The following is a 26,085-nucleotide window of genomic DNA, read 5'->3' as shown; positions in this document are numbered from 1 at the left end:
AAAGAGGTTGAAAGCCAAGAAGCTGGTGCACATGAGCTGAATGCAAAAAAAATGTGGGGGACACCTGGTGTGTTTTTTTATCAGGTACACAGATGAGATGAATTCTTTTCACTGATATTCCTGATAAGTTGTAAATAAAGAGAAGCAGTCAATTATGTGAATTATTGTTAAATTTTGAGACCACTGCATGCATTGAGATTGAAAGTAGCATTTGATCCTGGAAACAGTAGTTGACAAAATTTCACCACAAGGTCCATTTAGTAGCTGTTCAGGAGCTTTCAATCATCTTCCTCTGCAATGCAGAGTATGTTGAGAGGGCTTCAACTCAATATCAGGAAGTTTGAATGTTTATTCAACTCACAAGATTCTAAAAAAAAGATAATATAATTCTTATAAAAATATTGCATTTGCTGTGAGTTTGTTTTAATTTCAGCTACTCTGTTAATTTTTTTTTTGATTCATTGATCATTTAGTCCCCAAAATGTGGGAAAGTAGTGAAAAAAAAAGTAGTGATTGTTCTTACCAGTCAAAGTCTAAAACCCAAAGAAACATAATTGACAGTGATATAAAAAGCTGCAAATTATCACAATCAAAAAGCTAAAACCAGTCAATATTTTGGCATTTCTAGACTGAAATATCTCAACAACTATTGGATGGATTGGCAGGAAATTTTATACAGACATTCATGTCCCCTGAGGATGAATTGTAAAAACTAAAGTGATCTTCTCTTTTCATTAAGCACCAAAAACTGTATTCTTCAATTAAGAGCAAATACATGCCATTCCCATCGGCCTCAGCTGTACTTTGTGTTAAGCCCTGCTATTAGCAAATGTTAATATGGTGCACATGGAAAACATATTATTCATCCAGAAGCCTTAACCAACCTTTTTTGTAATATTTTGTCTGTTCCTCTACTTAAAACTGTGGGAAATCTATCACTCGGGAACACTGAGAGCTACTCAGTAACAAAAAGAGATGCTGTTATGGCTTTACAGAGGTCAGTGTTTGATGAGGGCAGGTTGCACCTGTGAACTCAGCAGCTCGTACCCGAACGGTGGTGCCTCAGTGCACAAACATGGCACAAAGTGTGGCAGAAAGGCGAGACTAAACCAACCGACCCTCCTGCACTCTCACACAACCTCAAAGTGCAGCTGTAGACATCTCTCACATGGCTGTGATCTTCAGCATGTCCACAGGGTCTTTTCAGTGTGTGTGTGTGTATGTGTGTGGTATATAGGGATGTGGGTGTAAACCATCACTCACCACTGTCTAACATACTACAAAGTGCTAAAAGTAACTGTCTTTACTCTTTTTCTCTTTGTTAAAATGTCTTAAGAAGCTCAGAAGGTAAAAGCTATCCTCCTCCTCTGTAGACTAAGTGCTTTGCTGGATGCCCTCTCAGTCCTAGACTTATTAAAACAACATGACCCAATTATAGTCCCGACTTAAGTAATCATGTTTTATGGCAAAAACACTATCATTATGTTTGTCTGGCTGCCTACTGACTCTGTGAAGTGAGTCACTCCTGCAGGTTTCACTTAAGATGTGCATTGATTTGTGCTCTGAAGCACTTGAGCGTGCATACGTTACTGTCTTAAATGTCAATACAAGCTGCAGAGACTGAATACAAACCAGCCCGCTCCATCTTTGATCTCGGCTGCGATGGCAGCGTGCTGAAATAATGAAACTGTAATAACAGAGTACCAGGACTGATGCTGGGACATGTTCACTCTGGCATAAAGATTAAAAACACTCTGACATGGATGAAAAAAAGATCTTAACAAGCAGGGTTGATGAATGAATTAGCCTAGATTTTTTTTCCATGAAAAATGTCTTTGCTGTCATATTAAACATCAACCGCCTTGGCTGAGTTTCACCTGGATGTGTTTGTTTTGGGTGAGTCCATCCTCAGCTCTAACTAATGGGCTAAAACCACACCTGGTTTAGCATAAAGACTGAAGCCAAAGTTTAAAAAACATCAAAATCTAATTTATACATTATATCTCATTTGTTCAATCTGGACAGAGCCAGGTTATCTGTTTCTACCTTGCTACCCCTGCTGCTAAGCTAAGCTAATTGCCTCCAAGCTCTAGAGTGGTATTGATCTTTTCATTTCTCACAGCAGAGAGGGCATATTTCCAAAAATATCAAACTATTCCTTTAAGGCAATGCTCTGATAATTGCAACACACAATTATCTTAACTAAATTTTGTAAACCAACACTGAAGTAAATACCTCACGTCTTCCTGCTAAATAGCTACAGCCAGCTACAGGTTAGCTTAGCTTAGCTTAGCACAAAGACTGAAAACAAAGCAATAGCCTGTTGGCACAACACCCCTCATAAAACTGCAAATTGTTGTTTTTACACTATGATTTTTACATTGATTAAACAAACAAAATATATTGTGTTTGAGCTAATTTTGTGAGCTGTTTCAACCTGACTTAAGGAGGCGTTTGCCCCAAAATAAGTTGAGAACCACTGATTTAACATGTCAAACTATTTCTTAAAACACCTCCTGGAGGGATTTAGGCAAGCAAATGCGTGTTGATGACAAATACCACTTCCAAATCAATACACAATAACAGTCAACCACAGCTCTGTAGCCTCATTTCCCTTAAATGTCTTAATCCATATCTTTTCTGTAATACCATATTGACAGGCCGCTGATTAAATGGCCTATACTGGACCCTCTAATGACCTCTGACCTCCACCATATGAGGTGGCGCTGACCCTTTCTGTTTCCTCTCTGTGACAACTCAGATTTAAATTCCTCAGTGCCATCCAAAGCTAACAGAGAGGTGATATACTCTCCTATTGATGCTGTGGTAATATACATGCTGGCTCGTGTGCAGGAATTCTGCTGAGGTTTAGGGATGATTTGGGTCATATTTATTCTTGGCACGGAGGTGAAGGGGAAGCCTTCTGGGGGCACTTTAGTCAGAAAATGTCCCGAGAGCCAAGATCTTATAGCAGGACCAGATGTTTCAGTTTTGAGTCAAACTTTAGGTTCAGGATCATGGTTCATTGAAAATTATCATATTTAAAATATACATTGTGATCACGACGAGGTCGTTGGCCCTTCAGAGACACCTGATACTTGTCTGAAATTGCTTCAGTGCACAGAGAGAGGGAGAGATATGTATGCTAATTGAAAAATCAAGGGCTGGAGTGCAGGATTTCATGTAATTATGGTAACTTGGTGAACTTTGCTTCTTGATAATCAGTCCCACCAGCAGACTAAACATTTGGAAGAAAGAACCCCTCAGATTTTGAATGAGGGTCTGGCCGGCGGGTCAAGTCCCATTGTCCGTGCTCAAATAAAACAAAGTGTGCGCCAATATCTTTATCTGGAGGAAGTTAATGGTATCAAACAATGGGAGCATTTAAGCAAACTTCCATGTTATGCAAATAGTGCTGAAAATGGTTTTTATGTGTTTGTATATGTAAGTGCATAATACCACAAATGCTTCATCCTGTGTGTGAAGTCTTGTTTTTCCTAAAAGATATCTAAAGCCAAACATGTTAGGATTTTATTTCATATCTTATATCTCTAGTTCTTTAGAGCTAGGGTTCAAGATTTTAGGGAAAAGTCCCCAAGTGTTGACAAAATGACTAGTTTTGTTTTATTTTATGTGTGAAGAGTAATAGATAGAAGTTTACTACTCAAAAACAAGTTTTTTAGGTAGTTTTATTAGCTTTAAGGTCACTGTCTATATATTTTGCATCATCTTCTTTCAGTTCTTCAATGAGTGAATCTATCAAACTAAAGACTTCATGTTTTTGTGCCTGCATTGTTCCACCAAATGAAAATATTCTAGATGTACTGTGCATCATTTCACACACATTTCACCCAAATTCAGCCTGACAGATTTGGTATTTTAGGAAACTTTGGGACTGATTGGAATTTAAATAAGGTTGTGTGGGTTTGACTGTACAGTTACAGAGTACAGAGTTTGTACTGACTTGTGACAGCAAGGTTTAAGAAGTTACAAGTTTTACTACAAGTAAAAATTGGTCTGAACGGGGGCAAAATTGCTTTCAGAAGCTTTTCAAGAATCATAAACCACACAGAATCTCTGCAAATCATTTCCTATGAAATGACTGAAAATCTTTTACACCACACAAAATCTTTGCAAGTCTTTGCTTTTTCTTTCCAACTCCACTCGACTCAGCTCTGCTTCTCCAGAACAGACTGCACATAATTCACCCTGTGTAGGCTGAGGTGATGTATTCTTTTCATGTACAGGGGAAGCGCAATATCCTGTTCCCGCACGGGCTCTAATACCACACTGAGGCAGACTGGCCCCCGGCCTCTCAGGGGCCTGAGTGCTCCTGAAACTAAAGCCACAGGCTTTCTGAGGCTGTGATATATGAGGTGTCTGTCTGTCCATGCTTCAGAGTCTGCCCGTTACAGCGTCAGTAAAAGCAGAGCCTAATGGGGTCCCTCTTTTGAGAGCTCATGGGGATATGGTTCTCATTTTAGTGGCATTATGTTTCCTGTGGCAGAGGCTCAGTCACTTTTATTGAACAACCATTTTCTCTTGTTAAGTTGTTGTTGTGAAATACAATATTTCAAGTTTCTGTTGTGAAAATATGATACGAGAGAGTAAATTTTTTCTCCCTGACTGTTTACCACACAAAGCGGTTGGCTCTGCGTTAAAAGATTCAACTGTTGCAGAAACATGTAATGATGAGACACAAATAAATAGTTCTCACAGGAATTCGTGCTAAACCCTGCAACAAAAGCTACTTTCAAGCTTTGTTGGTGCAGTCAGCTCCTCTCTTCTAATGGTGATTAGATTTATTTTTTCAGGAACCAAAGTATTTTACGTGCCATCCTTGTTGCTGGTCCTAATTTAGACCTTTCCTCATAGTTATGAACAATATTTGTGCTCGTGTTTGATTTTTATGACAAATGACAATCCAAACAGCTAAAAAAAATCAAATAATAAAGCAGACATAAAAACTAAAAACAAAAATCAGCTTTACCTAGAGAAACCTAGTCCTTGTATAGTATTTCTGAAGTGCCCTTGAGCAAGGCACTGGCTCACTGCCAGCCCCGGGGATCCTGTTCAGTAACAGACCCTGAGCTTTGATGTCTATGCAGGCAAGAAAAGAGAGGATGTCCTCCTTGAACCTTAAAAGCAAGCTGTCATAGTATTGTGATTTCTTTTAAGGAGTGAAATGAAACAACACCTGTAAGGCAGGTTTCATACACACACACACATACACACACACACACACACACACACACACACACACACACACACACACACACACACACACACCTGTGAGCAGTCAGTGGGAGGTCTACCTGTGTGTCCCGGCAGCAGCATCAGGCTGATGAGCCCTCCTCCTCTCTGCCACCGTCACTGGTTTCCCTGGAAGCCGAGGGAAACCAGTCGGTCGTCCTCTGCGCCTCTGGTTCCCTCGCTGCAGGATTCAGACGCTCACTGGAGGAATGCGTGGCAAATCCCGGCGTTTACCTGGATTTTCAGAGGGGAAACCTGCCTTATAACAAGTGCATTTTCATTTCTAGCATGATAGCTCCCTTCTGGAGCCGATAAAGGCGTATGAAATGTCTCACCAGCAGCGGGTTGTTCAACTCTCCGCCGCTTCGCTCGCAGTGGTCTTCGGGCCGGACGAGGAGAGTTTGCGCGCCGGCGGAGGGAAGCTCAACGCCAACACTACGAGTGGCCAGGAGATTTTTGCGGACTTCAAGGCACAAAATTCGCGTAGTTTTTGGAATAAAAGACTCGTTAAGGCCATAGCTGAAGTGTACTTTCAGGGATGGATGGAAAATTTTGTGCTTTTCATTCAAGGGAACGCAAACAACCTGGAGGTGCTGAGAGAAGCATGGATGCGCAGAGCTCTGAGGTCACCAAAGGGATTTATCATTAAAGCTGTCGGTATGTAACCTCAGTCCAGTCAATGAACTGTCACCTCTGATATTATGAGACATTTACATGAAGCAGTATTAGTGGTAATAGTCCTAATACAAGTTTCAATTTGCAATATCAATATGAAGTCCAGAAAGTTACCAGTTATCCTACAACAGCATGTAAATAGCTGTAAATAGGAATATTATTGGTGATGACAGGACATCAAGACATTACAGTGAAGTGCTACCACAAGTCATAAGAGCATACTGTGTTTTTAGGGACACTGTAGAGTCACACAACCAACAACATTTGTTTGCCGCTTAGAGAGAAGTGTGTGAAAACCATAAACCCTCAACAACAAGAGGCTGACAGGGTTAAACATCCCTCCTCCTCCTCCTCCTCTTCTTCTGACTTTTCATCAGGACTGACTACAAAATTTACTTACAATCATGTCAAAAGTTGTTTTACCTTTATCCAAAAAAAAGTGTGTTCTTCTAATCCAAACAACAGATTTGGACAATTATTTTCTCCGTCATAAAATGGTCAGTTTCTAATTTCTTGGATGTTGCAAAGCATAGAGGCATAAAACTTCCTGGCACAACAAAGAATGACATGTTGATATCTTTTCACACGTTTAAATTGCTGTCATACATGATTTTCCTTCACTTTCCTCCTTTTTAAGAATGGGCCTCATTTTTAAAGAGATTTTTCTTTCCGCAGAGTGACCAGCTTCACCGATTGCAAGCCAGTTACAACGCCATCTGTTATTTTTTCATCACTGTCAAACTCATCTGCCCACACGGCTCATAAGATGATGTTTTGTTTCCCCCAAATATTGTCCGTGGGGATTCAGAGGATAGCGTTACCAATCAGCCCCCTTTGTTGTCGACACAGTGTTATGTTTACCGAGGCTTGTTAAAAAAAGCTCTGTATACCATGTAATTAAGTCTAATTGCTCCCCTTCTCTTGTTCTCTTTCTCAGATGTGTTTTAAAGCTGCATATAGCTGCACAGAAACAATAAATGGAAACCTCTATGCAGCCTCCTATAGCATGATCTCATGGGCTGTAAATGCCTGACAGCACCGGCTGCTGGAGGAAATGACAACCCTGTGTGGGTTTTAGACGTAATAACAGTTTTCTGAAGAGATACAACAGGTTATTCACATTTTTTTTCTTACTTTAGATGCCAAACTGTGGGTTACAGCAAATATATATGTGGGAAGTGTTTAACTGATTTTTATGTTTCTGCCACAAATTAACACCTTCCTCTTAAAAAATACACAATTATCCTTTCAAATTTAAAACTGCAAGAGTGTTAGCGGTAGGTTTTCCAAATGTTTGGAGGTTGTTGCTTATTGAAACAGTGCCCCGGCAACACACACATTGTCTCTTAGTTGCCATTTGGTGCAGCTGCCTCGCCTCTTTTCATGGTCTGTCTTACTATCAATGTGTCTATCTTTGTTTGGGTGTTATTTTGCCTGGACGCAGGCCTCTCCGCTGTCTACCTGCTGACTTAGCGTCAGTCCGTCAGCTCTGCCAGATTGAGCAGTGCACGGACAAGTAAAGTGAGGAATGTGAAGGGGAGGAAGAGACCACACAGGGGCAGACCCGGGAGGGCGTGGAGCAGTGGAGGAAGGGGGGGAAGTGGAGGCTGACATGTCCTCCCGCTGTGAGACAGTTTCTGGCTCTAAGCTTCAAGTCGGCACACAAACAAACACCATATGGGACAAAGGTGATGCTGGGCTTAATATTATGCACAGCGTCAGCACATACATAGACATGTATGAGCTCACAGTCGGATGCGAGTGTCGATGTGTTTGAGCTTCACACCAGAAACTTGTAAGCAAACACGTCTGTGTGAGGACATGTCACCTCCTTCTCCTCCTTAAAGTCCCCCTCCACTCTAAAACCTGTGTTTTTCTTCTTGTTCCTTCAGTCGGATGTTTGAGCTTCGCCGTGTAGAATGACGTATGTGCAGAGTTTGACACTAAAAGTCTGCTTTCACATTCATCTGTTGAAAGTGGAAAGTTTCTTTGTGCTCATCAAAAATCTGAGTTAATGGGGCGGGCCGATGAGCATGATTTGTGACATCACAAATAGTTTGGAGGCCAATTCTGGTCCAATATTCAACTTACTCAAGTGTGATGTGGAAACTTGAGGCCTCTAGTGCACAAACACTGAGAACAGACTTTACAATGAAGTAGGAGACGTCTTGTGTCCAGCAGTTAAACTTCTGAAATGAAATATATTTAGAAATTTATAGATCCTGGGATTCTTTTATTAGGGAGAAGGGGTAGATGCCATTTTAAGGATTTTAACAAGATAATTGATCTTTTTTTGTGGAAAAAACACATCAGAGACAAATTATCATTCGAAGTAAAGTATTTTATATACATCTTAAACATGTCTGGAGGGGATCTTTAACAAATCCTCTGTCTCACTCCACAACAATTTGTATGGAAATCAGTGATGGCAGGTTGGCAGGCTGGTTTACTACCTCCTCACTGAGAATTAGTCAGCAGTGAATCACTGTGCGACTGGCTGCCGACCACAGCCGCTTTTCTGTTACCCAGGATTAATGTCCTTCCATTTCATGGCCAGTGAGGGACTGTGGAAGTCAGACTACGAGATTGATATCAGGCATGGACTTAAAGGCCTTGACATTGTCCCGATATAAATATGTCAGCTAGAAACCCGAAATGTTATGAGTTATGGGCTACAGTGAATTTCAAACAGCCCTATTTCCTTCCTCAGGTCAGAGCAAGGTTGAGACGTGACTTTTTAAAGGAAAGTTAAGAGGCTAATTTAGGAGCTGTTTGGCTAAAACCAACCATGTGTGCCGTAAGTTAGGTAACAGTGTTCGATATTTGGAGAGAGACATTGATGGTAAAATGAGGTGTCTACACAAACAGACACAAACACTTTGATTTATTGTGCTAATTCCTCATTTGTCCTGTCTGGTTATCAGTGCTAATGGCATGAGTGAAGACAGATTATTCTGTGGGTCCATCAGCCACCTCTAGGCCTCTTCTTAGGGGGAATTTGCAGAGAGGGAGGTGTGTAGGAGATGAGGAGGAGGAGGGAGGGGGGGGTTGATGGAGGAAGGGATTGTGGCGAGGTTAGGCCGAGGTAAACAGACAGAGTGAGTGAGGAGTTACTATGAATAAGTTTTGTTGTTATCCTAGCAGGAATGGGCCCCAGTGGTACTGGGGATGACCTCTTCACTTCAGCTCATGAATGTCTGCAGGGTGTTTCTGATTCATCCTCTTCTACTCTGAAATTATCTCTTCATCCCTTTTCCTCCCTTTCAGCAGCTGAATAATACCAAAGTTTTACCGCAAAGTAATTTCATTAATGACTGGAGTCAGAAGTCGAAATCCTTCTTGTTGAAGCTGTTGACATTGAGTATGTTTACATGTACACTGTAACCTGAATACTGTGAATAAGATTAAGATTGCGGTTCATATGGTTTACAGTGAGCTTTTTTTCTTCACCAGCTTGAGTTTACATAATTTTTTCATAACTTGGAAGTGTTATCCTGCAGGAAATACAAAATATGAGGAGGAAAATGCGAGCAATTTGTTGGTGTTTATTGTTTTTGGCTTAAAAAACGCACAAAAATTTTAATTCTCGCCCACTGTTAGGCATGCTGCTGTTCGTTTGTACATTATATACAGCTCACTTCTTGCCCTGTCTGCCACATGTGCACAATAAAAACACCGACAGTAATCAGGATACGACGTCCATAATGCATTAATTTAAATGATTACTCTTCCACTTGTTTTATTATCAACTGAATCATATTTAGTCATCATACTGAGTCATATTACTACTTTTATTACTATTGCTCATTGTATAGTCTTAAAGAAATAGTTGGACATCATATAAAATATGTCTACTGCAGAGAGTTAGACAAAAAGACTGAACCACTTTCATGTCTCTGTGTTAACTATGGAGGCACAGCTGGGATTATCTTAGTTTAGCATAAACACTAGAGGCAGGGAGAAACAGCGAGCCTGGTTCTGTTAAGATTAAACAAATTATATTCAATATGTTAATTAGTTAGATTTAGAGGTGCTGGTGGGGATATTTTTAACTTTGGTGAGAGCCAGGCTAGCTTCCATATGAGATGGAAAAACACAGGAGTGGCATTAATCTTCTCATCTAACCCCTGGCAAGTGTATTTCCCAAAATGTTGAATCCTATCTCTTTCATCTTAATTTAACTGAATTCTTATGCACTGATTGTCTTATCAGCAGTCTTAAAAAGACAAAATACTCACTGGAGAACCGTCCATGCTCTCCTGTTGAGACCAGAGGCTTCATAATGACTGTTAGCTGCTTCTGCATTATTTAGAGTCACACTATTGTTTCTGCAGCAGGACGAGCATGGATCCACAGGATGAAACATTTATATGGAGTCAGCAAGTGGTGTAATGAGGTGTCCTATGTCCTCCCTACAATCAACCTCTGTAAACTGCCCTCGTTCACTTTGAACATGGACGTGAATGAGTCCTCTGGATGGGCCTCTCGCTTTCGCCATGGAAAGCACTTTGTTTGACCATCGTAGGATATACTGTATGTTCATATTTGTGGAGAACCAGGGGCATGGCCTTGCTGCACCTTTTAAGCCAAGTTTCCTTTTTAAATGGTATGTTTCATTTAGCTCGCCATACCATAAGGTGGTGAAGCATTCCTGAAATGCTTCATTTACTCTTGAGATCATTTCCTGAGCTCGCCTACTCAGAGAGCCTTGTTTCTGCCCTTTACTTTTCACTTGAAAGTGTTGTGTTTTCACACAACGGGTGTCTCCTTTCATGAAGGTATTTTGTCAAAGTCTCAAAGCGCTCCACTAATGGTCATAACTCTTCCAGATGTTAGCTTATTAACCATGACACCCCCTTGCTGGGCCTCGCCAGGTTTAAATGGCCCACCCTGTCCTATCTAAGCAGCACAGGTCAAAGGTTACAACCTTCCTGCTCACAAGCCACCCTGCGGTCAGTTAGCTACAGAGAGTTTTTTAGAAAGCAAACAGAGCAACATACATCAATACAGTATCCAGGTGTTCTTCACTCACTGGTCAGTTCAGCTCCTGCTTGTGGTTTGCATGTGTGTTTGTTAAACAGCCCTCATGATTTTTAATGTATTGTCTGTATTTTAGTTGTGGTTACAAATAGATTGATTGATTGGAAACACTCATAGAAGAACATTTGTGTGAGATCTGTTCCACTCTGCTCACTTACAGCTACCATCTGAGCTGCTCTCAAATAATATTGGTTAAAGATTTCACTCTCCAGCTCCCTTGACACTAATAGTATGACATTAGGCTGTTACACAGAATATATGCTGCTGTTTTTCAAGCTGAAATTGATGAAGAGTATGTATTATGACAGCGGTTGGTGCAATCTTGTTCTCCTCGCAAAAACAGAGCTGGAATGTTTTTGATGGTAACCATATACCAAATCTGCTAGCACCCAGCAGTAAGGAGGTTCCTATGTCTGACTACAGCGCAGATTTTCTCGATCAAAGGACCCCTAATTTCATCTGTCTTAAATAAACAGTTGACTGGAGATTAATGGAATTGCAACATGAAAGGTTTTGACTTAATGTGATGGATGTTAAAGCAGCCTGTGTGATTTATGTGCAGCTTTGTTGAGCTTTCAATTTGCCTTTTAAATTGCATTGTAGGTATAAGTTAACATAGGCTACAAGCATCACTCTTTTTTTTTTTTTTTTTATGTGACAATGGCCAAGCATGTGTGTCTGCACGTATCTACTGTATAATATCTTGCTTTCTACCTCCTGCACTTGTAAAAGGTTTATCATACCGGTCAGATACGAGGGAACCTTGACCTCCATTCTCAGACGTGACCCTCCATGTTGCATACACATGTGTGAGAGACTGTGCATGTGAGCATGAATGGCTCTCAGCACATCATTTGTTAGCCACATCCTTTCCCATTGAGCAGGAAGCTCACCCCGGTGCGAATCAGGCATGTCAGCCTCTTTATCGACCCAAATATTGGGCTCACCCGTAGCGGTGGAGTGGAGCGCTGCCAACAATAACAGTTGAGGAGTTTCCACTGTATCCCTCAGCTTAGACACCCTGTCAGCAGCCGCTTGGGTTTCCCTCATGGGATTTATCTTCATTCGCTCGCCGGTCAGACAAATGGGTCGACACAGGAGTGAAGCTATATTGCATTAAATTTGGTATTAGTATTACTTTTCAGTTTCCTGACAGGATGTTTTCTTTGCTTCATTTAGCATTGATAAATGGACTGGTATGAAAACACTGGCTCTGTGATAGTAAAGTGCTGTATTAATGTATAATGTATAAGAGTGAAAGATACTTTCACGGATCATGGGCAGAGCTGTGTGCTGACCAGTTGTAGAGCATTAGAGAGGAGTAGATCATATGTCAGACACTGGACGGGAGCTCTGCTCTAAATTCATGGATAACAAACACAGGAATCTGCGGCAGTTTGAGCTGAGTTAAACATGAGGAAATGGGTTTCATCTGCATCCAATGACTGCCATCACTCTTGATTAAGGGGTGTGGATCTGCTGGAGAGCTTGCACACCCGCTTAGGTTGTGTATACTGTATATGTCTTGGTGGCAGGATGTCAGTGGGGAAAAGCCGCATGGGTGGGGTAGGATTAAAATACCTGGAGCTTTGAATAAGATGAGACTGAGGAAACTAGAGGCTCCTGCTTTATCAGAGCTCAGTGGTTAGTAAGAGAGTGAAATGATGAACACAGGCCAGTCTCATTATCAGTGAATCAGTGAAAATGTGTCATAAAAAAGAAAAACAATGTACTGTGCAGGTGTTTACATACTAACAGTCTAAATTATGATCAAGACAGGACCTTAAATTGAACCTTGTGGAACACCTTTTCCTGCACACAAAAACGATTGAATACAAGACTCTTTCATACTGATATCAGCCAACAAGGTAGGTGTGAAACAAGCTTTGTGTAACTGAATCAGAACTAAAACATCCAAGCAACAGTAGGGAATCATTGACTGCATCAAAGGCTGATAAAGTATCAACAAATAGAGCAGCACAATGCTGGCTTTTGTCCTGCACAAACAAGCATCATTTAACAGTAAGATATGTAGTGTATGAGATGTTACCATGTTCATAGATGACCTGAGAGTTATTAATGGTTTCCCTTCTTTATGCAGTGGAAGAAGATAAGCAGCTTTCCATGCCCTTTGGTACTGAAGTAAAAAAAATATTAACTTTAAATGATGTACAGATGTGGATCTGTCTATTTACTTCAGGTATTGAAATGCCATTTTGCTTCCTAGCAGAATATACTACCATACAGAGTGTATTCAGGTTAATGCAGGAGCTATAAATGCATTTATGATTTTTGCATTCCTTATTGAGAAAGTGCATTTACTTTGAAGGTGAACCAGGGTCCGCTGTGGCTCTGGATTTAGAGCGGATTGTCTACCAATCAGAGGGTCAGTGGTTCAATCCCGAGCTCCTCCAGTCCACATGTTGAAGTGTCCCTGGCCAAGATACTGTGAATGGGTGAATGAGCATTAGAAACATTGTAAAGCGCTTTATTGCTCCGAGCAGGTTGGCACCTTGTGTGGCAGCCTCTGCCATCAGTGTATGAATGCCTGTGTGAATGGCTGAATGTTGGCATGTGTTGTAAAGTGCTTGGAGTGGTCAGTAGACTAGAAAAGCGCAATATATATTATAAAGGCCAGTTCATTTAAGGTCACTTTTATCCATTTATGGGTCAATGGCACTATTTTTCTGGTTTAGTCTGTCAATGTGGTATTTTGGGATTGTTAAATTTTGGTGCACTTAGCTCAATTATCAGCTTTGGTAAATTAAGATTGGTACTTATTATGTTACGGCAGTGATAATGAATAAATTCAGTCAGAATATCAGGAGCACCAAGAACACCTAAGAGGGCTAACAGGTCCCTTCTTAAAGAGATATGGAGCTTTGAGTCCAGATTTTGATTACAAAGAAGTTACTTCAAAGTGCTTTGTGACAAAGCTTTCAGGACAGCGACAGAGAAATGGGACTTTGCATAAATAACCACCTCCTCCTTCAATCCTTTCAATTCTATAAAACATCTTGAAAACATCAGATTTAGGATGGAGTCAAGATGGAGACTGCGACAAAATTGGCATTGGAAGAAGCTTAAGACATTGCCATAATTCCAACATAAATGTTAAAAACATGCATATGGCTGCTAATGAACAAAGGAAAGGTACTGTGGTCTATGTGTAGCAGAGGTCTGGCAGAAATGGCACTGGCAGACTGTGGGGTAATGTTCATTTTCATGATGAAAGCCAGATATTTTGGGGTGTAACTCATCAAGTCTGAAGAGGGATGACGTATGAGGGAAACGATGGGAAAATAAAGTGTAGGTAAAGTTAAATCCTGTCTCCTGACACCACCGTGTATTGGTATCATATTACACAAAGCACTTTGGGCTTTGCTATAAAATACACATCTGTCTTCCTTCACACTGTACAGGTCTTGTGTTAAACACCTGGTCAGGTGTGTTTCCTATTTCACAAGAACATGATAACAGGGTCTCTGTGTACTAGTTCAGTACCAGGTCATTTAATTGTTATGGCCTGTGCTGGATTGCTATTAAAATAGTTCTTATTGTGAATCATATGGTAAAAACATTATTTAATGCTGTTACAGCTGCAGGGATTTGCAGCCAAGATGTGTGGTGACCAACTATGTGACTATAGATGTTTTAGACTCTGTGAATGTCAGTTTGAGAAGCTTAGTCACTGCCTGTTTATGCTTTCTTGCCAGCATACATTAAATGTCAAAGGGTCGGTTTGGCAAAGTGAGTCTCAAGGCTATAGCTGGATTAAAGATACACATACTACATTTCTGCTGCTGTTTCTTCTTTCTCTTTGGCTTTGTATTGCATGTGGCAGGTCGCTGCCACAGTAAAGGTTTCTATGGTGACGTGAGTCAACACAAAGCCCGCCTGTGTTCCTCTTCATAGTTCAAAGTTTTAGCTCATGAATCGTCTCCAGTCACGGCTTTACAGTGGTTACTGTACATCCAGAACATTTTGGATGAAAATGTTATTAGTGCTATCTATCCCTCTGCTGAATAATGGATACTTTTAACTTTTACATGTGGCATTCTAGTGAGTTTGCATTTCCACGTTAACCTACCAACAAACACGTTTTCTCAAACACTGATTACAAAAGGACATAGTCCAAATTTCTCTCCTTGCCTCCCACTTCAATGTTTCACTTAATATTTAAACACAAGCCACCAGACCAGGATAGTAAAGCCGGGTCAAATTAAATATTTATCTAATGCCTTCAAGTTGGGGCAGAAATGCTGGTTTTATTATTGTGGATCAATCAGTAAAGCCGTAAAATGGTCAGCAGCTCAGTCTGTCCATTTTATTGCTTATTGATGTGTTTTTAAGTGAGATGGTGGCAGTTGTGTTGATAAAATCTTGCCAACTGTTATCAGGTATGTCAAAAGCCAAGTGACATTAATCTTAATTATACAATATATTCAACAATCAACAACACTTGTTGATGGCCTTACAGTTTAACTCCAAGTGCTTTCAGAGAGGAAGGACAGGAAAGGGCAATGTTGTTAGACTGGGCGAGGTTTGGTTGTTGGGACATTTGGGCTGTGATTGCTCTCTGAAGGGATCTTTTCACTCAGTTTATTGGGCCATTTAACTGCAACGCCCACATCTGTGTGTTGTATGGAAGTGAAAGACACAAACTCGTAAAAGCTCTTTTAAAAGTGTGATGCACACACACATACACACACACATAAGAAGGGGAGGGCGGAGTCACAGAGGCCTGCTAGTCCAAAAAAATGCAAAACAAAGAGAGGTGGTTGTGGGACTGGTAGGGAGTCACGACATGAATTACAGCTGACATCTCTTCCCATTACACTGAACCTGACTGTATGAATGTTTGACATTGTCTCGCCAGAGACTTAACTCAGATCATTCATGGACAGCCTGCAGATTCACGGGAGCGTGTCATTCACAAAGTCTCCGTCGATGGGAGACAGGGAAGGTTTTTGCAGTTAGGGCAGACCTCAAGTTCATGTTGAATGCCATGCAGTGTGTCCTTAATGACGGAGAGAGAAGATTAGCTTGTTTGCTTACTGGAGCCTAAAAGATTAGACGATAGCAGGATGAGATAAAATGGTGTGTGTGTATGTGTGTGAATGTTTCCAGAGAAGCCATAGAGTGAGAGATTATGGCAACAAGCCTGATGTTTCGTTAGATTTTATCTGTGATAGCATGAAGGTGAAAGGTCAAGGCAAAGATTCAGACGCAAGTTGTGTAACCCTCTTTATTACTTTGGTTTCTGATCCCCCATCACAGCCTAAGCATAGTTCATTTCCTGTCTGTCCAAATCTGTAGATCCTAGATTGTCAAATGTTATGAAATGATCTTCCCATTCAGTCAGAGCCTCTCTGTACTGTAGATGAGCCTTGTGATGGTTGGTTTGTTCAATCCGGACATTGCCATCAATAGAGCCATAGCCGTTGACTGGCTAATAAGCACACAGCATTATCACCAACACTTAGCCTTAAAGTGCTATGTGGCAAAATTAGCAGGAACTTTGCTGGAATGCAAATTAAAAACAGTTTTTACTTTGCACGATACAATACTTTAGTTCACATGTTTCCTATTATCAAGGGCTGGTAATGATCATGGAGCAGAAGCTGTTGCAGTGATTAGCAAATGTCAAGTAAAATATTAGAAATGTCAGCTAAATAGTTGAAATGTACAATGATAAACAAGCAACAAGTCTTTGTTGTGCACTTCTGTGTCTAAATCTGTGTGTGCTTCACTTGTCTGACAGCTTGTTTGTGATCAAAGCTAAGCGTTGCCTCGTATATCTGGTTGGTTTTGGAAGGTGCGTGTGTTGCATGCTGTTACCAAGGTGAGTTTTAAAGATTAACAAGTAGTTCTGGGCTTTAAATGCCAAATATTGGGGATGACATAATTCCCCATCCATATAACCACCGATGAAGAGGTCAGACTGCAGAGAAACATTTCTGGGGTTTTCACTGCTGCATGACTTGAAATGTTCCATAAATTGTATAATTTTGATCCTCACATTATGGCACTGATAATCAGAGGGATTGTTGTCCTTTCTCTCAGTAAAGATAAGTTAGTGATAGCCTGACTTTCAGACTAAAATATGACTTAGTCTAAAATATTCTGCACTGAAGCTCATGGCATGTCTACAGCATGTACTGTACAGTGTGGCATGTTCGTGTTTTCCTCCAAGAGACTGGATGTAAGTAATGCAATCACGTATGAAATGGGACTCATGTGGCTCTGTGAGGCCAGTTAACAACACAGCCATGTGAATACATGTGGCATTGATCAGTGTCAGCAGCCAAAAAGATCTCAGTGGGGATAGAGGAGAGAAGGTCTCTGTCAATCATCTCCATAATCTGAGCAGCCAGCTTCAGGCATTTTTCATTTTTATCCCTCAGGCAGCAGTTTATTTTCACATGGAAAGTTTATGACACGGCAAGAAATTCATGTTTTTAGCTCTGTGTGGAGCAGAAGGTTGTACAGGCTGTCACTTGATTGCAGGATACAAAGGAGTGAGGTCTGCACACTGTTAAACTCCCAATAAATAATTTTATTCTCTTTTTTGAGGCAACGTTTCAATCTGTAAAGTCCCTTTTCTAATGTTCTGGTGAATACCATTAAAATGAGATTTCAGACTTGTTATATTAAGTTGCAATGATCTCTTAAATCTAAATCGGCAAATAAAACCTGCATTGTGCCAGCAGTTGTAACTGTGATATTCAGGGTACAATTTTGAAGGTCATAAGATGACGTAAATAGAAAAACAATATACTCCTACTCCTCCTATACTAAGTCAAATGAAATACCCTGGAAAGGAAAAATATTTTTTACCTGAAGTGTTTGCTTTTTTGCATATTGAAATCTGCGATGGTGGATCACAAGTAGTCGTTGCTATACTTTAAAGGGGTAATGCAGCAATTTAGTGTCGAACTTCCATAAAATGTAGGGACATGCGAGAAATGATCTGTTTTAGTTCGCACTCTTCCCATAATGCAATTGATGGTGTCTTTCACTTGACCCTCCCTGCCTGGTAAACACGCACATCTTTCAAACTCCACACCCCCAGTTTTCTGTTATAAATTAGAAGTCTCCAAACACAGGGTCAGATAACCTTGACGACATCACTATGATATCATCAGGGTCATTTTGTCAGACTTGACAAACCTCCTCCATAGCTACAGAAGACATTATACAACTGTGTTCACAGGCTGAGAAGGACTAACTATTACAATGAGCTGACTTTGATATGTAAAATTGTTGGAATGCCCCTTTAAGGGGTTCTACTGAAAAGCTGCTCCTCCTAACTTGTCCTTAACACAAGTCTCATCTCCTGTTTGTCTCTCTAGCGGCTGTTTCCCTCCCTCTTCCTTGTGGCACAGGGTCCTGTTGCCATGGCACCCAGCAGGGTATTCATGCTGTGTATGACAAAGAGTGTAATGTCGGTGGCCCGGTCTTAGATTACAGGAACACAGAGGTCCGTTCCCCCTGGAGAGAAGACGGTTACAAGAGTAAACCTCCCTGACCGTCACGCCTGCTAATGTTAGACTCAATAAACACTAATCCTCTGCCAGGCCCATCCCTCTATTCCACATTTTCCCACCTGGGTTCAGTCACAAATAAACAGCTAAAGGTAGATTTTGGTCTTCTGTCTCACACCTACGTTGCAGGTCCCACTCTTGTTGTTGTCAGTGCTTCCATTAGACCAGTATTAATGAAATAGTATGTGGAAAACAAACTATTGTATGAAGCTAATTCTGTTTTTAACTCCCATAGGAGTACAAATCATATCAGCAGGTGTCAGACAGGATATCCTGCTCTGAACCAGGTCATGGTCAGAGAGGGACCCGCCAAAACTACCTCTCTGCAAAAATATTTGGAAATCCTTTTTAAGGGGATAGTGTTTTTATGTAAGTGATTAATATATTAATTATTTGCCCTCTGACCCTATCATATCCCTGCTGACCTTTCCCCTTTTTTGTGGTTGTAAGTGGTTGTTATGTGGAAAGCCCGCTAGACATGTTCCTATAGGAAGTTCAGAACAATGAAAAGCCAAGTCAGCTGCACTAATTCACTGCCCAGGGAGACTGCTATTGAGATATCCGCTCTGAGGTTAAGTCAGATTAACGTCTTCTGTCGGAGCCGGGGGAAGGCAGATGTTGTTTTTTTTACAATCCCTCTGTGTGTCATAGAATCAATTTTACAAAGAAAGACCCCTGTCTGTGAGCCTTATGAGCCTTAAGTGAGCTTGGTGAGCTGGTAATTGGTTTTTTACTTACTTTGCTTGACATGTTCCTTACTGATGATAAAACATTTTAAATTAAACTAAAGCACAGAATGAGAGGCTTGTGTGCGTAACACATTACAGCGAGGAAAAAGCTGCCCTTTGGTGTTAGTGCTTACGTGTTGCAGCACCGAAAAAGTGAATTTGACTGATTACACATTTCTTGTCAAACAATAGTTATTAGTAGGCCATCAGTATGTGTGGCACATGTGTGTTCTGTCATGTGCTATTTGATTAGTTGTTTATTTTCCCTGCCTTAGACATAAGTGGTTCAAGCATGAGGGTTGTAAATGTTTAGTTTACATCAAATGTAGGCTTGGCAGTGTTTTCACTGAATGCCCTGGGGTTGATGGGAGAATCACTCACAGTCACACACGCCACATGTTGAAGCTTAAGTCAGAATTCTCACATTTATACACAAAGTGTTGTTGCCAATATAATTGGACACTTGAAATCACTTGGGGAAAATGTGTTTGTTAATAACAAAAAAGAAGTTGGAACTTTTTCTGGCTATTTTGCTGAATTTAATTATATGTGTGTGGTATTTTTACAGATTGCACTACAGTTTTTACCGCTAGTATTGCATAGCGTCCCTCAATGCCTGTCAGCTGGCTTTTACTAAACTAAATACAGCCGGTAGAGACTAGTAACCACTTTTTTGTGTATCAACGTTTTATTGTTCATCCCTTCTTCCACCCATTAATGAGGTGTAGCTGATTAACTAAAACCAATTTTCCAGTCCTATGGGTAAGGTTAAGGTCATGCCCTATTGTCCGCTGTTCATATGAAGGGAGTTTGTCTTGATCCAGCCCAGATGCTAATCATTCATCAGCGGTGGGATCCGGTTTGTTTTGCTCACTTCACATTAGTAAACATCACTTTTTGTGCTCTGTATGTTAGTGTATTTTTGTGGAAAATTCATTGAAGACGCAGGCCTTGGTGGGGGACTTTGTAAAATAAATAACTTAAATAAAGGCTGCAGCTGCTAAGCAAATATTTTAAGTTCCCCCTTTATATTATTGCTCGGAGGTGCGTAATGCATTTTTATGGATCCCGCAGTAGTTATGCACAACAATAAATCCCATCCATGTTCTTATCCTAACCTTAACTACATCAACGTTTGGTCTAACCCCAACCATCTATAATCTTAACATAATCATTTAGAGCTCTACTGTATGTTTAAACCAAACCACCTAAAGGCTTACATTTGAACATAAACATTTCTAATATTATGTCTAAATCCAACCTTCTGGTTTGACATGCCAATAACAGCACTTCTTTCCATAATCTTTGTGGGATCCAAAATGTTGCATCTGTAATGGCTGGGATTGACAATGGTGCTGATTAAGTCAGTCATTGCTTTGTAGTTGCCTCACACTGTAGGAAAAAATGTGTTTAATAAAAAAAGCATACATGTCCCTACACAGACTGGTACTTTCCATTGGCTCTTGTCTCTGAACAAGATAACACATTGACCAAATTAGAGACTTTCTTGTTACCCAGTGAGGTAACCGTTTATTGAGATACAACAGTATCAAAGTCCACATTCAGTTTTGATGTTCTATCCTATTAATGGGGTGTGGAAGGGTCTTTATGACACTGCTATCTATATCCCATCCCACTCTCTTCATTGTAGGCTTTGCACTTGAAGCTCACACAAAAAGCCCTATTTGCCTAAGGGAATTAGACACAGCATGTTGCTTCAATTACATCTCTTTATGTGTGAAACTCTGGTCTTCTTTGACAATGAAATTAAATGTTTCTAAAATGTCTGGTGTGCATTAAAATGCAGCTTATTTTATGATTTGAAAGCTCTGTGGTTTCTGTCTAATGGGCTCCCACAATTTGTTTGTATGTCAGAGGAATGCTGTCTGCCCTCAGAGTCAGGCGGAGTGGTGAGGTTTGATGTGGGGTACGCTGTATGGAACAAGTTTCATACTATTTTTACTAAGACAAAATGTGCCCAACACTGTCTGTCTTTTTCTTACTCTCTCTCACTTTTGGTAACATGTTTGTCTAAGGGCACCTCCTAGACGTGTAAGGCCTTATGATATGGGGGGCAGGATATCTGATCTGCCCAGCAGGCAGACCTGTGGTCATTTCTGTGGGAGTAATGGAATTCTGTGGTCTGTCCCAGTACTGATGGAATTTCAAAAGCAGTCAGGCATGGTTCATATAACTCACATAAATTGACCACTTCGGTCATGATTTAGAAGGTGGTTAGAGGAGGAATGTCAACTTCAGTACTTTGAGTTGTTTTCATTGGCAGGACAAGTCAGAGAGAGACCTTTCTAGCCCAGGTGTGTTTGTGTGTACTGCTGTAGGCCCACCTGTTTCACTCAATAATCTGCTGGTGTGTGTGTGTCCACATGTTTCAGGTGACCTGTCCCCAGTGCAGATGTCCCCTGTCCCCCAGTCCCAGTTCATTCCCTTGGCTGAGGTGTTGTGCTCAGTCATCTCAGATATGAACTCCTCCCAAATCACCGTCAACCAGGAAGCACTTATCAATTACATGAGTAAAGCACATCCAGGTAATTCAAAAAATACTGTCTTTTCTTGCTTGTTAAGGAATTCATAAACTTATGCTCGTAAACTAGATGAAATGTGTCCTCTTGCTTGTCTTTTGTTCTAACATCTATTTTTCTTTCTGTATCTCAGGGATAACCATCCCCACTCAGGACATCCTCTACAATGCTCTAGGCACTCTCATCAAGGAGCGTAAAATTTACCATACAGGCGAGGGCTACTTCATTGTCACACCTCAGACCTATTTCATCACCAACAACATGGTCCGAGAGAAGAACTGGTGGACTTCTGGTTCAGCAGATGACCCTCCATCGCCGCCTCCCATCACTTACCTATTGAGCAACGATGCCTGTGTTGAGAGCACTCAAACGCCTCCCGTTGCGCACTGCAAGTCTTGCAGCTGCTTCAGCCCTCTCCAGACATCCATGAATATCGCCTCTACAACTGTAACAGCTACCGTCCCTCCATCCACTGTCCCAGACCAGCATTCTGTCTCTGTTTCCATAAGTGAATGCACAGGCAAGAGCTTGAAGTGGCCTCGACCGTTAGATCACAAGCCCACAGTGCAGCATCAGTCCACCTCCACAGCAGCGGATTGTCAGGCAAGTGAGATTAGCAAAACTACAGCAACTACTAATGCCACTAGCCGTAAAGAAAAAGACAACAAACCGGGGAGAAAGTTTGGTCTCAGTTTGTTCCGGAGAAATGGAGCTAAAAAAGAGAAGCCAAAGAAGGAGTATGCATCATTCTCAGGTCAGTTCCCTCCGGAGGAGTGGCCAGTAAGAGACGAGGACGACCTAAATAACTTACCCCGTGACCTGGAGCATGCCATCATCAAACGCATCAACCCTGAACTGACTGTGGACAATTTGACACGCCACACAGTCTTAATGAAGAAACTGGAAGAGAGGAGAGACAGGGGGATAGACAGAGTGTTGGACAGGGCTTTGGATAAAGATGATAAGGGAGTAGACAAGGGAATGTCTACTGAGATCCTAACATACTCAAAACCCAGGCATCATCACTCCTCTAAAGCAGGGGCAGGGAAAAGATCTGCTCTGAAAGCCTCTCGCAGCAAGAGGAGGGCCCACTCCTCCAAAGAGAAGCAGAGGGAAAAGGAGAAGGAGAGGGTTAAGGGTAAAGCTCCCATATGTGCGGACGACTATCCAGAGGGGGAGGATTTGATCCCTACTCGGCTCAGAGTGGAAATCCCTGTTGATGAACCAGATCAAGTGGAAGATGGTGGAGCTGTGGAGGCAAAATCTCTTTATAAGAAACGCATTGAAAACCCTTTCCAGACTCATCCAAACAAAGACACAGCTGAAGCTGTAATTCCTCCCATCATCAACAGAGAGCATCGAAGGCGAGAGGTGAAGGAGGGCAAGGCTTCAGGGTCAGGGAGGAAGGAACGAACAAGTCACCGCTCCAAATCATGGGACCCACATCGGGCCAAAGTGATCGTAGCAGATGGAGAGCATACAGGAAAATCCCCTACATCGGAGGAAAGGTATGACTGTGTCCATGAAAGGGATTTTACTACTGATCATCTGCTCCAACCAGACATAAAGCTCAACAGAGAACTGCCACTGGACTACAGCTCAGCGTATCCACAGAGCAGTACGCTACGGATAGATGACAAGGTGCGACATCAGAGGGAGGGAAAAAGCAGGGAGACCTGGGAGAGTGAAGGAAAAAATGGGCCATTTAAAGAGGCAGAATACAAGAGTGTAGCAGACCACAGCCAAACTATAGATGATGGCCTGTCTAACACCCAACAGTACACCAATACTGATGCCATTCTCCCTACCCATCCCTATGAGCCTGTCATAAACCACTCATATGACATAGCTCTGCCCTGGCCCAAGCCCTCTTTACAGCGGAGGCACTCCCTCAGACTCTCCAACCCACAGAGAGATGAGATTGAGAGGCCTGATGAGCTCTCTTCACACCATCAGGCCTGTGAAACCACAGCCGCTCAAGGACAGAAGAAGATAAGAACCATCACTATCAATAATAGAGAGCAAAGGACCATGGGTCAGGGAGGACCAATAGCTGACAGCACTCCCTCAATATCAGACACTGACGGCTTCATAGAGGACGACGACAGGCTCTATCAGAGAGCAGATGAGCAGGAGGATGAAGATGCATGCAGCTCCCTGTGTTTGAATGAGGAGGAGATTATTGATGCTGCAAAGGTTTACCGAACAGGTGTTGTGGATTACCATCACCCCCATGACTATGAATCTGACTTGCAGTATCAGCGACCCAACAGTCACTATTATAATTCCAACTTTCACCAACAAGTCCCCTCGATTCAAGATTCAAGGGACAACACCTTCAAAGATGTCATTCCTTCAGCCACCCAGAGGGAAGCTTCGCTCAGCCCCAGCAGACCTGGGCAGACCAGCTGGAGACTCCACCATCACCATCAGAGGACTAGATCACCAGGAGCCCAAAGTGAACCCAGCCCTAGGCAAGGAATATTGATCCAAGGAGAAAGACAGCATGAGTCCAACCTTGATTTGGACTGTCCTGAGCCCTCTGAGGTTGCAGATAGCAGCATCTTTGACTACTGCCAGACAAGTGAGATAGAATCAGACACTGAGACCGTCCGTAAGTCTGCTGATGAGGGCGATGGTGAATCTGCTCACTGGGCGGCTGAGGTGGAGGAAGTGCAAGAGGATGATTTTGCTGAGAGGGGAGCTCCTCTGACCCAAGGAGCTGGTCTGAGTATGCCCAGTGGAGCCAGAGGGGCAGAGATTGGGGATCCAGTGGAACTGGGAGAGAACCAGAGCATCACAGGAGACAGTGGCATAGATTCTCCACGGTGAGTGCCTCTCTCTCTGGTGGTTTACATTTGCTGTAATAAGATACTGTAATATTGTGTTTCCCTATTATAGCTCACTTTGAGACCAGGTGTTTCTTGTCAAATTCATTGAATTTACTGAAAGTTGGACAACACAGTCTGAGATCGATGAAACAGTTTTATGAAATAAAAAGATTCAAAACCAATAAAGAAATTATTTTAATCTCTTAGCCCAGATGCACATTCTCTTCAGGCCAATGTTTAACTTGTTTTCACACATCAGACTCATGTCTCATCTCTCCTGCTGTGAACCCACACCAGAATCTAATCCCACTACATTCTGGAGGAGCTTTAGACAGGAAAAATAAACACTGTAGTGAGGTTAGTTAACCTCTGGGTTACTCGTCTGTGGTTGGCCATACTCCAATTTGTGTTTTTTGCTTTAAAGTAAATTGCAATAAAGCTGAACAAACACCTTGTGAGCAATTATAGCATCCAGTATTTGGACAGAAGGGAGTCATTTTGATAATTAGGTGTAATTGCTGTGCAGCACTTAAATTCTAATGTTAAAATCTAAGAGAAAGAAAAGACTTCTTTTCTGACATTGAACTCGCTGTGCACCCCGGTATGTAGGTGGACTGATGGAGTGCATGAACACATCACCTAGTTTAAATGGCATATTTATATAAGATATCAACCACATGCCCCTTTTTTCCTCTACAGGACCCGTGTCAGTCTGGCCTCCAGTAACACTGTCATCTTGGAGGGTCTCAAGAGAAGAGGGTTTTTACAAAACTTGGAGAAACTGCATTCAAAGAGCAGTGCCATTCAACCACAGAGCTCACTGCTACAGCTTACTCCTGTCATGAACGTATAGCAGACCAGAGTCCCCTGCTGAAGCTTTATGCTGGAGTTGGCAGATCTCTTCACACAACTCAGTGTGAAACGGCCAAGACCATGAGCTTGTATTTCCATTTCTATGCAACTTTTGTTTACTGTCAGAAATATATCCAATAAGGAGGGTCTGTACTTTGTTGCTTACCTCTAGATCTTGACACATGATACAACAGCGGTCTTTGTACAGATGTACAGTATATATATATTTCTTCTTTGTAAATACTTTTTAAAGGTAATATGCTAAGATTTATCCACTCATGGACTACCATGAGTATGTGCTGTTAAATGTATGCATTTTTCAGTGATATAAATGTAGTTTCCTTTCTCTACATGCCTCATTGGTTAAAAGGTCCATAATAGCAATAGCACGTGTCCAAGCATTTCCTTAATTTCATTTCTTGTAGCAATTTACTACAAATAAAATTGTACATATCAGCCACGGTGTCTTTCCTGTCATGAGTTTATTTCCTGTGAAGGGACATTTACCACCAACGTAAGCTGTTACATCAGTATTGCCCAATATCAGCATCAGAAGGCAGTATTGTTTTAAATATAATTTTTAGGCAATAGTTGAATTGGCATTTATATTTTTGTTTAA

At 41.5% G+C, this 26,085-nt stretch overlaps 1 protein-coding gene across 1 annotated transcript; it reads left to right on the top strand.

The window, feature by feature from the left end:
- Window positions 1-5,321: 5,321 nt before the first annotated feature.
- Window positions 5,322-25,926, top strand: stox1 (storkhead box 1). The gene is made up of 4 exons (XM_042433339.1): window positions 5,322-5,910; window positions 21,637-21,789; window positions 21,917-24,611; window positions 25,314-25,926. Exons 1-4 carry the CDS (start codon window positions 5,580-5,582, stop codon window positions 25,465-25,467), a joined length of 3,333 nt encoding a protein of 1,110 aa, XP_042289273.1. The 5' UTR covers window positions 5,322-5,579; the 3' UTR covers window positions 25,468-25,926.
- The last annotated feature ends 159 nt before the right edge of the window (window positions 25,927-26,085 follow it).

Source organism: Thunnus maccoyii, chromosome 14, assembly GCF_910596095.1.
Source record: "Thunnus maccoyii chromosome 14, fThuMac1.1, whole genome shotgun sequence".
Classification (NCBI taxonomy): Eukaryota; Metazoa; Chordata; class Actinopteri; order Scombriformes; family Scombridae; genus Thunnus; species Thunnus maccoyii.
Note: the sequence above shows the minus strand (reverse complement) of the source record. Positions and strands in the feature narration are given on the sequence as shown.